The following is a 13,832-nucleotide window of genomic DNA, read 5'->3' as shown; positions in this document are numbered from 1 at the left end:
TTCTCTCTCTTCTCTTCCAGCTGCTTTTTCTCTCCTTCTACTTCTTCCTTTTCTTCTTCATCCTATATCTCGTTCTCTCTCCTCTCTTCCTGCTGCTTTTTCTCTCCTTCTACTTCTTCCTTTTCTTCTTCATCCTATATCTCGTTCTCTCTCCTCTCTTCCAGCTGCTTTTTCTCTCCTTCTACTCCTTCCTTTTCTTCTTCATCCTATATCTCGTTCTCTCTCCTCTCTTCCAGCTGCTTTTTCTCTCCTTCTACTCCTTCTTTTTCTTCTTCATCCTATATCTCGTTCTCTCTCCTCTCTTCCAGCTGCTTTTTCTCTCCTTCTACTTCTTCCTTTTCTTCTTCATCCTATGTCTCGTTCTCTCTCCTCTCTTCCAGCTGCTTTTTCTCTCCTTCTACTCCTTCCTTTTCTTCTTCATCCTATATCTCGTTCTCTCTCCTCTCTTCCAGCTGCTTTTTCTCTCCTTCTACTCCTTCCTTTTCTTCTTCATCCTATATCTCGTTCTCTCTCCTCTCTTCCAGCTGCTTTTTCTCTCCTTCTACTTCATCCTATATCTCGTTCTCTCTCCTCTCTTCCAGCTGCTTTTTCTCTCCTTCTACTCCTTCCTTTTCTTCTTCATCCTATATCTCGTTCTCTCTCCTCTCTTCCAGCTGCTTTTTCTCTCCTTCTACTCCTTCCTTTTCTTCTTCATCCTATATCTCGTTCTCTCTCCTCTCTTCCAGCTGCTTTTTCTCTCCTTCTACTCCTTCTTTTTCTTCTTCATCCTATATCTCGTTCTCTCTCCTCTCTTCCAGCTGCTTTTTCTCTCCTTCTACTCCTTCCTTTTCTTCTTCATCCTATGTCTCGTTCTCTCTCCTCTCTTCCAGCTGCTTTTTCTCTCCTTCTACTCCTTCCTTTTCTTCTTCATCCTATATCTCGTTCTCTCTCTTCTCTTCCAGCTACTTTTTCTCTCCTTCTACTTCTTCCTTTTCTTCTTCATCCTATATCTCGTTCTCTCTCCTCTCTTCCTGCTGCTTTTTCTCTCCTTCTACTTCTTCCTTTTCTTCTTCATCCTATATCTCGTTCTCTCTCCTCTCTTCCAGCTGCTTTTTCTCTCCTTCTACTCCTTCCTTTTCTTCTTCATCCTATATCTCGTTCTCTCTCCTCTCTTCCAGCTGCTTTTTCTCTCCTTCTACTCCTTCTTTTTCTTCTTCATCCTATATCTCGTTCTCTCTCCTCTCTTCCAGCTGCTTTTTCTCTCCTTCTACTTCTTCCTTTTCTTCTTCATCCTATGTCTCGTTCTCTCTCCTCTCTTCCAGCTGCTTTTTCTCTCCTTCTACTCCTTCCTTTTCTTCTTCATCCTATATCTCGTTCTCTCTCTTCTCTTCCAGCTGCTTTTTCTCTCCTTCTACTTCTTCCTTTTCTTCTTCATCCTATATCTCGTTCTCTCTCCTCTCTTCCAGCTGCTTTTTCTCTCCTTCTACTTCTTCCTTTTCTTCTTCATCCTATATCTCGTTCTCTCTCCTCTCTTCCAGCTGCTTTTTCTCTCCTTCTACTTCTTCCTTTTCTTCTTCATCCTATATCTCGTTCTCTCTCCTCTCTTCCTGCTGCTTTTTCTCTCCTTCTACTTCTTCCTTTTCTTCTTCATCCTATATCTCGTTCTCTCTCCTCTCTTCCAGCTGCTTTTTCTCCTTCCTCCTAATCTCATCCTCTTGCCTATTTTCCTCATTTTCTTCTTCATCATTTTTACCCTTCCATTTTTCTCCTTTCTTGTGGAAAACACTCTATGGTTAATGATACAGTCTCTGAGACTACTTTGTATGCAACATCTCCACTGAGATTGTAGGTGTCTGTGTGTTTGCTGATATGTCTGTGTTTATGAACACTTACAAAAAGCATGGCACCTTTCTCCTGGTGAGAATTTAGATAGGATCTAGCCACTGATATGGCACATATGCAAATTATAGAACTCTATTTACATATGCAAATTATAGAACCATATTTGCATATACAAATTATAGAACATTATTTGCATATATACTTATGCTTTCACACATACCCCTTTGCATAGGAAACAGATTTGAGACACCAGTGTTTTACTGAGATCTTCTTCTTACCGTACTGTTTGTATTTCGTTTCTGCAGAGATCGAAGAATACAGCTTGGAGAGAATGTGTAAGGTTAGTTTACTTCTGATTTCATTGCTTTTATTCACCACAGAACATTAATTTGCCAGTGATAATAAAATACAAAGTTGTAGTGTCCTGTTATGTATGATATTAGTCAGAGCACAAGGACTTGCAGATCTACACATCTATGTGAATAAGTGCTTATTTAAGTTCTCTTTGTTTGCTTTCATTACATGATGTAATTCTCAATTGCTCTTTGGTAATGCAAGACAGCGACAACAAGAACAACAAAAATATTCCATAGAAAACGGCAGAATAAATTGAGATGTGACAAAGTGGAACAATTCAGTCACTGAGGTTCCCTTCAATTGCTGAAGTGTAAATGAAGCAGCTTAAAGCTTGCTGCTATCATGCCGCCATAAAGAATGATACTGAGCTTGACGCCATATTACCCAAGTAGTTTAGATAAACCCCCAGAAGAGAATTTTGATGTTCTCTAACTGATGAAAAAGACTATATATACTGTATATTTCTTTATCAGAGATGTAAGTGTTACATTATGAGTATTTCAAATTGGTGATAAGTATACGAGTGAAATTTGTGAATTCAGTGATAGATGCAACTTGAAGTCTTTTTTATGTTGAATTGTTCTGAACCTCTCTGGCACTTGTTCGTTTCAGGATTTGGCTGAGTTCATGGATGCTTTGGTGAGTTAATATGACTTAAAATGTTAAAGTTAAAATGTTCCTCTGCTGTGGTATTGCAACATGATTAACAAATTCTGCTGTGCTATTATTTCAGTGATTGACACCAATATCTGTTGACAGAAATTTGTAAAAAAAAGAAACAATTTTACCTAAAGTCCTCAACTTTCCTCTCATGAATAGATAGATAACACACACAGCACAAATTAATTTTCCATTTTTTCAGTGTCAACAACACTTGTCATTGTAGACATTATTGTATTTCTATCCTTTTTTCATTCTGCAAAAGTGTGAATTATATTTTCTAACAAATTTCACGTTCCTGTCATATGTAATTTTGTCATGAAATGATTGTACAGAGTCAACTTTCATATCTACTCTGTGGATATGACTCGATATCAATGACTAACTTTTGCTGCTATCATGTTGCAGTGCCTACCACAAGCAACAATCATCGGCCATGACTGGGGTGGGGCCCTGGTGTGGACCTTTGCCATGCACTATGCAGACAGGGTCAGGTAAGGTGAAGAAGGAAAAAAATGTTGATCAGCTAGTCTCTGTTTGGGATTTGTTGGGACTTTATGTATCTGAAATGGTTCTTCTTGTCAGTAGGCAAGTGTACCCACTGATGTGTGCCTGCAGTTATAGAGGCATATAGCAGTCTAGTGGATTGTGCAATGCTTTCTCCAGTGAGATGGTCTGGGGCTTTTCAATAGTCCACCGCAATATTAGTGTCCTCCAGCAAAGCACTTTGTCCACAATTCTCCGTCATACCCAAGTTTATGGATCGTTACTTGTATGGAGCTAAGAATGTAAATGACCATGAGATATGAAGTCTGTGCTATAGGTGGCAGCCTGCTTGGAATGCTCTACCCAGGGAGCAGACTAAGTGTTCTGTAGGTGCTGGTTGGATTGTAATGACAAGTACGGTAGGTAATATGTTGTAAGCTTCATGATGTAGTAGAAAGTGCCTAAGAAATAAATATGTATAAAGTCTTATCAGCGTCATTGTAACTTCTCATTCACTTGCAGCCATGTAGCTGGGATCTGTACCCCGATGATACCGCCTGATGATAAAGTCAATCCACTGGATAAAATGAAGGAGGATCCAGGTGTCTTTGACTATCAGCTCTACTACCAAGAACCTGTAAGTTCCCGATAAAGTTGGGAAATATTTAATTAGATTCCTGGTGTAGGCCTAAAAACACTACAATAAACAGCTTTTATTACCATTAGTGTAAACATAGAGCAATATGTTATATAAAGCCATTAACCCATTGAGGACGGGTCGATTTTGCTACAGCACGCATTTCCCATAGACACCTGCCCGAGTATACTCGGGACTCGTCCTCAATGGGTTAATGTGTATTTTTGTATCTAATGTGAAATCAGTGTGTGTTGTATTACTTTGTGGATGGTCCCATTCACCAGTCCCCGAAGTCACACTCTATATCTTTGACTGAAATCAAGCCCTGTTTTTGCCGATACAAGTTTTCATGACTTTAAATGTGGATCTTAGATTCTACGTAATATTTGAATGGTGATCGAATGCTGCTTATCTCATTTGTGACAGGGAGTAGCAGAGGCAGAGTTGGAGGCAAACCTTGAGAAAATGGTCAAAACGTTCTTCCGCCGTGCTCATGAGGTGAGAATTAGTGCACAGATGTATTTAGTGATTCTTTTTTATGCCTCCGCAACGAAGTGGCCGGAGGCATTATGTTTTCGGGTCGTCCGTCCGTCCGTACGTACGTCCGTACGTACGTCCGTACGTACGTCTGTCTGTACGTCCGTCCGTACGTCCGTCCGTCCCGTTTTGTTTTTGTCGATAACTCAAGAACCGTGTGGTGGTTTTACATCAAACTTGGTATGAGGGTATATCCTTGGGGGATAATACTTTGTGTGGATTTTAGAGTCACAGGGTCAAAGGTCAAAGGTCACAGATTATTTTGTGAGAAAAAAAATTGAAATTTCATGTTTTTCTCCATATCTCGCAAATGGTTCAAGGTATCTTCATGGAACTTAGTATATATGCTTGTACCGATGGGCAGTGATTATCTAGGAAAGTTGGGGGTCATGGGTCAAAGGTCAGGGGGTCAAAGGTCAAGGTCAACTCCTCAAAATATCACTACTTTCCTTATATTTATGCAATGAATGAAGGTTGTTTTTTTTTTAAAACTTGATGTATACATGTATTACCCAATATATATTCTGTGGGAAGTTTCTTGCCAAAAGGTCAAAGGTCAAAATGTCAAAGGTCAAGTGAAAGTGCTGAATTGCACTTTTTCCTCCATATCTCAAAAGTAACTCAAGGTATCATCATGAAACTTACATATTTATGCATGTTCAACCTAACAGTGATTCTCTTTGGAACTGTGAGGTCAAAGGTCAAAGGCCAGGTTTAGATAATGCTATTTTCCCATTTGATACTGAAATTATACTTTTTCTCAATACTTCGAAAAATTACTCAATGCATAAACTTATAAAAGGGTCAAAAGTCAAGTAAAAATTATCAGTTCCCCAAATACCTGCACTCTGACATTTTAATCATTCATCCAATTGAACCTAGTTCTAGGAAAGTGAACATTCAGCACATTTGTGTCAAACCTGTCATTTTAATATTTTGCCAATTGTTTGAAACTGTCAACACACATTGTCAAGACATTGTACTATAGACCTATTAGGAGAACCATGCATTATGGCGGAGGCATATCAGTCGCCATAGCGATATATCTAGTTTTTTCTTGTAAATGATGGCAAATTCAGTTTGTTCTCATGTGATTATTTTTTTTCTTTTTGTGATTGTGATGATTTCATTTTAATGTCCCTTGTAATAGAACCTGAATTATGATAGCAGATTTGCTTTTATGTAGCACAGTTGAACTTTTCAGAAAGATAAAACCGGCATGAAAAGTACTGAAGAGAAGAAAGAGCTACATATACGTACATGCTTCTTGTTCTGTAAAATGATACAGAAATGTGGCAGAGTAGTTGTATTGCATTTTGCATGACAGGCTACACTCCATAGAGTCTTGAAACACTTGCATGGCTAGTAATCCATGTCCCCAACTTGAAGCACTGTTAGATCGTTGGCATCTATATCTGCATGATGTTCACCCTTTGTGTGATTCCTAAAATTCTATTTATAGTCCTCCAATGCTGTACTTTGTATTACAAACCATCCCTGTTATGTTTTCCACAGCTTGGTGATACTGGTTTCACACTGGTGGACGTTAGAAAGAGAGGTATGCAGGTTTCGTTGTATATGTGACCCTGCACCTCAAAACAAACAAAAAGTCGCCAGACATGAATTTTAAGTTAAGACCATATTCTAAAAGAGCAGACTTTAAGCTTTAGAATGATGTATAACTCTTCTATAATGGACTCTCCTAACCTATCTAAATATTGGAAAGAAAGCACAAACTCAGGAAAAGTGTGAACTGAGAAAAGAGGCTCTGAAGTACAGTGTCTATTCAAGCGCTTAATCTTTACCAAACCATGCTGACTGTGCGATGAATGGGGCAAAAAAACAGGAAGTAAACCACCAGAGTAACAACAATGAAGGGATTATTAGATTAAACTGAAATTAAGCATGCCTCATTAACACATTCTGTCTATAATTAATGCCAACTTTCAAAGCAATAGCAATATCCTTTCAAAAGTTATTAGAGTTGAAAGTGAAGAGTGTGGACAAGGTTTTTCAGAAATGAAAAAGGGATTCTAAAGACACACCTAATCACACTATTCTACCAAAAATGTTCGAGATAAACTGCTAAAAAAACACACTTTCCTGCCCGTTTTATGATACCAAATTTTAGCATAATGTAAAAGAAGACCCGCTCTTTCAGAAAATATGAAAAAGGCAAGTTCGGCTAGGTTGACCCATTTCACTTATTTTCAGTCCTCACGCAAAATCAGTGTGTGCGACTTTATGTTCGTTTTGAGGTGCACGGTCACATATTGCGCTTATCTTTCCGCTGCATTGTTTCACTTGTCATGAGAGTACTGTGAAGACTGACACTTGTCACCTTTGATGTCACTTTCATATCAACATGCACACCACATGTATTAGAAAGTATACACAGTATATCCCCATTGCTATATGATTTGAAAGTCCAAAGTTTATATAGATGAATGCTATGTTCAGTGGTTTAGATTTCTAGATCATGAAAAGTAAAATATTAACCATTTTATTTGATGTTTGTATTTGTATTCTCAATATTTGCTTTTATTGTCTTGTGATCTGTTTAATTATCTTAAAATCTTGGGTATATAAAAATTGTTACTTGATGTAGTTATAATGAAAATGCAGATCTTGGCATACAATATGCTTAAAAAGCATAATTGAGCTCATATCAGCATCCATGTTGTTTAGTCATTTCTTTGCCAATCTTCCCACAACAATTTTAATTTTTTCCAAGAAATTAATACTCTGTCCTTTCATTGTTATCAGAGCTGAGATTGCATGATCTCGTTTGTAAAATATTTTCATTACCCAGAATTCTGACCTTGATGTATCGGCATCCGTACTGTATACATGTGTATTGTGATGGATAGTGCAGTTCACATACATCAGCCAAGTATGATTAATGTCACTTTCACATGAATTTATGATCACCATAGCCATGATGCCTGCAAAACTTTGCGAATTATACTGTAAACAGGTATGAGAGATGCCGTTAAGCAGTGAATTCACCTCTTCCCCTCTGTGGATGAATAAACTGGAAAAGGCTCATGAGAGCTGTAAGTATATGATGATATAATGACAGAGGCAAGTTTCTAAGCAGACCAGGCATTTTATCAAAATATTGAAACCAGAACTGACTCTGGATGTCAAAATGTCACTTTCTTTCCATTTTAGGAGGATTGTTTGTTGGTGTGAGGGATGATATCACACCCAGCAGTATTCTCACTGAGGAGGATATGGACTACTATGTCAAGCAGATGAAGACTAGTGGAGTGAGGTATGTTTTCACAATGAGATTGTTTCATAAGATTTCCTCCCAGCCCTAGACTCTGGCTCTTAACTTGATCGATTTTCCTCTTGTCTCCAAAAGTCACATATTATTACAATTTTTATTGTGTGTGTGGCTCTTTAAAACTCATCAATTTATTTGCCGCCAAAATCTTCATACAATGGAAGATGACCCTGAGCCACCCTCCATTTGTAGTAAGGATGCAAAAACCATCTGTGGTGCCCAAATTTCATCAGTTGGCCCTATATTGATTTTAGCCTGATCAGTACCAAATGCAATAAGTAATGCATAACGTATTTTGGGGTTTGACAATGAATGGGGTGAAAGTATGGAAAGAGAATGCACTCTTTAAAGTAACAAAGACGGGCATGTGTTTTAGTGCAAGCACATAAATTGACATTGTTAAAAGGTGAGTGGCAAGGATTTATTTTAATGAGTGAAAATTGTACCCCAAGGAGAACTTTGCAGTTCCTTAATGTAAGGGCAAACAGATAAGTGAATATGTTGACAATATGAGACAAATGATAACTGTTTATCATGTTGTATTATGTTTATATTTGTAAGAAATACAGAATGGAAATTGATATCTATCATTAGTCAATTGTTAAAACGTAAAATGACACATAAGTATAAACTGTTGTGACATTAATTCATGCCTTGACTTCCAATAGAGCAATGACATGATGGAATATAAAGGGTATGTGAATGTTGATCAAAACATTTATATTACTATGTTGCTACAATTGTTGTGCTATGATTTTAGTGTAGTTAGTATTAAGCATATTTGTTCTGTTTCTTCTAGAAAAAGTCAAACAATTCGCAGCTTGAGGAGATTGCTCTTCTTGCAATGGTCCCATGCTCTACTTTTCTTCTCTTTAAGAAATTCACCTGATTAGATTATAATATGATCAAAGCTAGACAGAGATGCAGAATGCTAAACTATTCATTTCATATGCCAGGGGGATGCTAAACTGGTATCGCAACATTGAGGAGAACTGGAAGTTCAACCAGAGAGCTATGGGCAGGAAGGTAAGGCATTCTGGATTTGCTGATTATCACCATTGATGGAGGGGAAGAAATATGAGGTATGGATATAAGAATAATACTTTGTAGTAGTATCCAGCTGTCTTGGTTGAATTGTGACAGCTGAAGTACTGAAGTGAAGTGACTTGGTAGTTTTTGATATGACAATATGAATTTATATCTGATTCAGTGATACAATGAAACATGTTTTAGTTTGGTTTGTGTTTTTAAAGTCCAATTTAGCATCTCCTTTGTCATTCTGTGTATGCTGAAATCCCTAAACTTGTTTAGTTCAAGAATAAAGAATTGTCATTAGCTCTTTGATGGCTTCCATGCTGGAGGAAAATGAATGTTGAAGCACAAGTTACTTGAATACACTAGATTCAGGCCCCATGGTATAAAACTTACAAGTACTCCTTTCACAGCAAATTATAGAGTTTGAGATACGAGCTGTTGACACAAGAGCTGACTCTTACCTCTTTGATTTTGGCAAATGAGATTGTCAGCATAAATACAAGTAAGATACACACTGAATATTAAGTGTTTGTTTTTTGTTGTTGTTTATGGTTGTTTTTTCTGTTGCATGGTATGCATACAAAAGGCAGATGCATGGGACAAACAAATTCAAATGAGTCACATTAGATTGAAAGCAAATTATGCCACACTCCTCAAAATTGATTTATCAGTCTTAGGATTTCATGCATAGTGCGTAATTGATCAGAGTTAAAAGTTGCATCATCCAAGAGTCATGCACGGATAAGTGTACATTTGAAACTCTTTACCAACATCTGTATTGCTTGTCCCTATTTGTAGCTCTACATGCCAGCCCTGATGGTGACTTGTGGATTAGACCCTGTTCTTTCACCAGAAATGAGTAAAGCAATGGAACCTTGGGTATGTTGTTCACATTCTTCTTTTTTTTTCTTTGGTCAGACATTACCAACTTTAAGGTAAAATAGGAGTCACAGTTTGATTTGAATCTCCTGACAGCAGTAGATGGGCCCTTTGGGAAGGTACTTTATCATCATTGCCTAGTCCATTAGAGATTATTTTGTCCAGTCCCATGGGAGTTTACTCCAGCGTTTGTTAACTTAAAGTGGATTTCAGGAATGCAGCAATATCAGATCACATCCGTGAAGTTTGAGGAAAATTGGACAATTTGTTGAAAAGTTATGCATTTTCAAGTTTTGGATCCGCCATCGGAGGGGGATAAGACTACCCCCCTGCTTATTGACAGAGGTTAAAGTCAAGAGCCCTTCCATTATGCCTGAGAAGTGAAAGTGCTCTAGCTAGACATCACAACTTTTCAACAGAGCATCTAATTTTCCTCAGACTTTGCTGATGTGGTGTGCTAATGTTGCTGCATTCCCTAAATTCACAAATATATTTCAGTTTCACTCTCCTTGAAGTACATCCTACTAGTATATATAATCCATGGACACACAATGTTGATTACTTCACTGTAGATAGTGATGTAAAGCATGATTAGTTACCTGTGGTGCTGATTAATTTAAATAGGGTATTTTGAAACATTATGTATCATGTTTGAATGCTAAATGAGATGCAATTTACAATAGATGATTGAAATCTGAATTTGATCTCTCTGTCCATGAACATGACACATATCAAGTATTGATATTTTATTTCAGAGGGAAGTAGGCATGGGAAGAACATTATATAGATGATGACTGGCGGGGGATGGAACATACCGAATGTTCCACCCGAAGGGTTTGAAATGCTATTGAGGGAGGTTATAAGTCCTGAGACGAAGTCGAGGGACTTATAGCCTCCCGAAATAGCATTTCAAATCCTGAGGGTGGAACATTTGGTAACCCCCCCCCCCCCCCCCCCCAATTATCATTTCATTTTCGCATATTGTATGTATATATTGTACATAGTTTTCAGGCTGAATTTTCCAGTCTTGTGTACCTGGTGGTTTTTTTTTTTTGTTTTTTGTTTTGTATCTGGAAATAGGAGTTTCTGCAATTTACAAGCTTTGCTTCTCAGCAGGACTCCTATCTTTTCCACCTCATGTACTAGTATATGTTAACTCTTTTTAGCTATCTGTCATGTTTGTGTAATCATTGATTTCTTGTCTTCACCCAATACCGAGGTATTACAATTTCTGTAATTTGTTTTCTTGGTGGAATTGAACAAATAAATTGAATTGAATTGAAAAAAAAAAGTCATTATCTGTTATATTATATGGTTTAGTCAAATACATTGTATGGAATAGGCAAATTTATCCTATCGATTGCGTGAAAAATATGATCATTCAATAGTTTGGTATCGTTTGTCATTTGTTACGTGAAAATGTTTTCCCATGGGACATTACAAAAATGTTCTGCCGATGGGCGAACATAACCAATGTGCCTCAATCACGTGACTGTGTTTAGCCAATCACTAACCGGTATTTCACTAACCCATTTAATATAGAGTATTATCATTGTTCCAAGCAAGGTGTGCATGTATCAACTCAATATTTGCTTGGTTATGATTAGAACAGTGGGTGGTATATAGCTTTGGGTTACATTTCTGAATATCTGTGCACTGCATTTTCCCCCTTTTGATTGAAACTTTTACCTCCTTCCTGCCTGAATAATGATGTACAGTATGTTTATCAAGTCTATATGCATGTAATGAAACTAATTGGTACACTCTTGAGAAATTGCTTGAGCACCACTATAACAGTAATATCAAATTAAAACAAGCGTCTTTGATACCTAGACTTTCTCACCTAATCCAATCATTGTCCATATCTCAAGTTCCTCTTCAGTTTTTTATTGTCTTTTCTAATGGATGAAAAGTTGAAAGTGATCTGGTATCTCCAGAAAACACAAAACCTTTACTTTTTGCTTTTCTCTACCAGGTGGTAAATCTCTCTAGAGGCCACATTGAAGATAGTGGACATTGGGCGACTCTGGAGAAGTAAGTAAACCAAGTTGAGCCCAAGAACACTGACCATGTTCAAGTGAACTATTCATGGAATGAGGTTTGTTTGTTTTTTTCTGTGAAATGAATTTATTTCATTTCTGTCAGGAACAGAGAAATATATAATTTTCTTTAACAGGCATATATAACAAACTGATGAGCAAAAGGAAAGACAAGAAAAGAAAAAACAAAACAAAACAAAACAAAGTTTTATCAGGAAGAAAAGAACTACAGCTGTATCTTTTTATCTTTTGACACGGATCCAAATTTATTAAGTTAAGTTCAGTATATTACCCTGTGTGGGGTTGTTTGTTTGTTTGTTTTTCATCCCAACATCTCAAGATTCAATGGCAAAAATTAGTGCTTACAGTATTCCTTTGTAACAATTCAAAAAAACAAAAAAAAGTCTGAGAAATTTGTAGTCGTTATCAAAAGATGTATAAGCAAATGTCAGCATGCTTATAGATTTTTGCTAAATGGTTAATCACTGCCAGTGGCAAATACTGAGTATGGAAAATCAATTTTACCCAACATGTGGAGCATTTAGTTTGAACCCATTTTCTTCATAGCTTCTCACACTGGAAATATTGTGGAACAGTTCCTTGAATTAAGGTGTATACATCATTTTTCCAGTGACAACCTTGTTTATTTTCAATTCAGGGAATAGAGATGCATCTTATCAGATTTAGATTAGATTTTTTTTTTTCTGATTCGAAAAAATAATTTCTTGATTAAAAAATTTTAAACACTGAATATCAAATGTATTAATAACAGAAAATATGTGGATGTCTGTTGGATCTCCCTGAAGGCATTTTTGAATTTATTTGTGTGTCTGTTATTTTTTTTTTGTGTGTGTGTTTAATACTTCATTTCTGTATCCATGTATATACATTGTATCTGCATGTTTTTAGGAATATCTCATTGTATATATGTGCTTTGTAAGAAGCGAATAAAGAGTATGATAATAATAAAAAAAAGACACCCTAGTGGCCTCATTGGAGAGAGCTGATACTGTAGAGATTCATGTTGAGGAGGAAGATGAATTTTAGCAACATTTTTAGGTGAAATGTCAGCCTCGCTCTTTCATTCTTGCTCATTCAATACATCCATCTGTTATTTCACAGGCCAAAAGAGCTGAACAAGATCCTAGTTGATTGGCTGCTCAAAGTGCATGGTGACGCCACTCGACCAATCATCGTTACCAACCCATAAGTAGTAGACATGTATTTGAAGCTGTAGAGGACGGTGGATGACTCATCTGAAGTCACTGTACAGAGGAACCAGCTTCAAAGTCACAGGATTTTTGTTAATGAAAGGTAGTCAGTTGTTAGCAACGGACAAGAATGGATTCGAGTGAAATTATATCAGCAGTGAAGATAATGTTCTCAATATCTAACTCTTGGTATAGCTGTTGATCATGACATCCTGTAAGGTCTTAGAATAGACATCCTTACAGTCTTATGACTCTGACAGTGTTCGATCATTTCCTGTTTCCTGGAAAGAAACTCTAAACTCTTGACTGAGATTCAGATTTATTCCACTGGTGTCTTCTTCGAGACAGAGGAAGTCAATTTTTTTTTGTCACTGTTTTTCTCTTTCACATTCCAACTCAGTTAGAATCACAGGTATATCTTTGTCTAATTTGATTACAAAATGATAGAGTGTCAAGCAAATGACATTGCCAAGGAGAGTATGATGTGTCCAAGTGAATGTGTGAGTTGATTCACAGAAATTTGTTACAGTTGCAACAACACTCAAGTTTGTAAGCCCATATATTGACATGTTTTAACATTTTCAAGGAAGAATAAGGACCAATATAGATGTATATTTGTTGCATTCTTGTAAATTGGCAACACTTGAATGTCTGAATGGATTGCAGACGACAATGAACATGATATGGAAGTGACAACACATACATTGAATCTCAGAGATAAAGTGACATAATTTTGATGGTTGAAATAAAAGTGAGAGTATTGCCGGTACAAATTGTACTTGTTACTTCTGGTATACACCATACTGTTGTACTGAATATGCCTTATGCATATTTTTTTCCCCCATCACCCTGATCACTGGAAGCAAGCCCACACCTAA

At 37.0% G+C, this 13,832-nt stretch overlaps 1 protein-coding gene across 1 annotated transcript; it reads left to right on the top strand.

Moving 5' to 3' along the window:
* Positions 1–2,018: 2,018 nt before the first annotated feature.
* Positions 2,019–13,718, top strand: LOC139709883 (bifunctional epoxide hydrolase 2-like). The gene is made up of 11 exons (XM_071621837.1): positions 2,019–2,161; positions 2,791–2,817; positions 3,247–3,332; positions 3,847–3,961; positions 4,388–4,459; positions 6,014–6,056; positions 7,673–7,775; positions 8,747–8,816; positions 9,624–9,704; positions 11,680–11,738; positions 12,866–13,718. Exons 1-11 carry the CDS (start codon positions 2,153–2,155, stop codon positions 12,951–12,953), a joined length of 753 nt encoding a protein of 250 aa, XP_071477938.1. The 5' UTR covers positions 2,019–2,152; the 3' UTR covers positions 12,954–13,718.
* The last annotated feature ends 114 nt before the right edge of the window (positions 13,719–13,832 follow it).

The sequence above is a fragment of the Diadema antillarum genome, unplaced genomic scaffold, assembly GCF_040938485.1.
Source record: "Diadema antillarum isolate AM-2024a unplaced genomic scaffold, OU_Dant_1.0 seq00001477_RagTag, whole genome shotgun sequence".
NCBI classification, from domain to species: Eukaryota; Metazoa; Echinodermata; class Echinoidea; order Diadematoida; family Diadematidae; genus Diadema; species Diadema antillarum.
The sequence above is the reverse complement of the archived record's forward strand: the minus strand, read 5'-3'. Positions and strand labels throughout refer to the sequence as shown.

Excerpts from the sequence above, each read along its gene's own strand:
- LOC139709883 (XM_071621837.1), top strand. Across the intron at positions 2,818-3,246 it reads CTGAGTTCATGGATGCTTTG|TGCCTACCACAAGCAACAAT; the intron begins GTGAGTTAATAT and ends ATCATGTTGCAG. Across the intron at positions 3,333-3,846 it reads CACTATGCAGACAGGGTCAG|CCATGTAGCTGGGATCTGTA; the intron begins GTAAGGTGAAGA and ends ATTCACTTGCAG.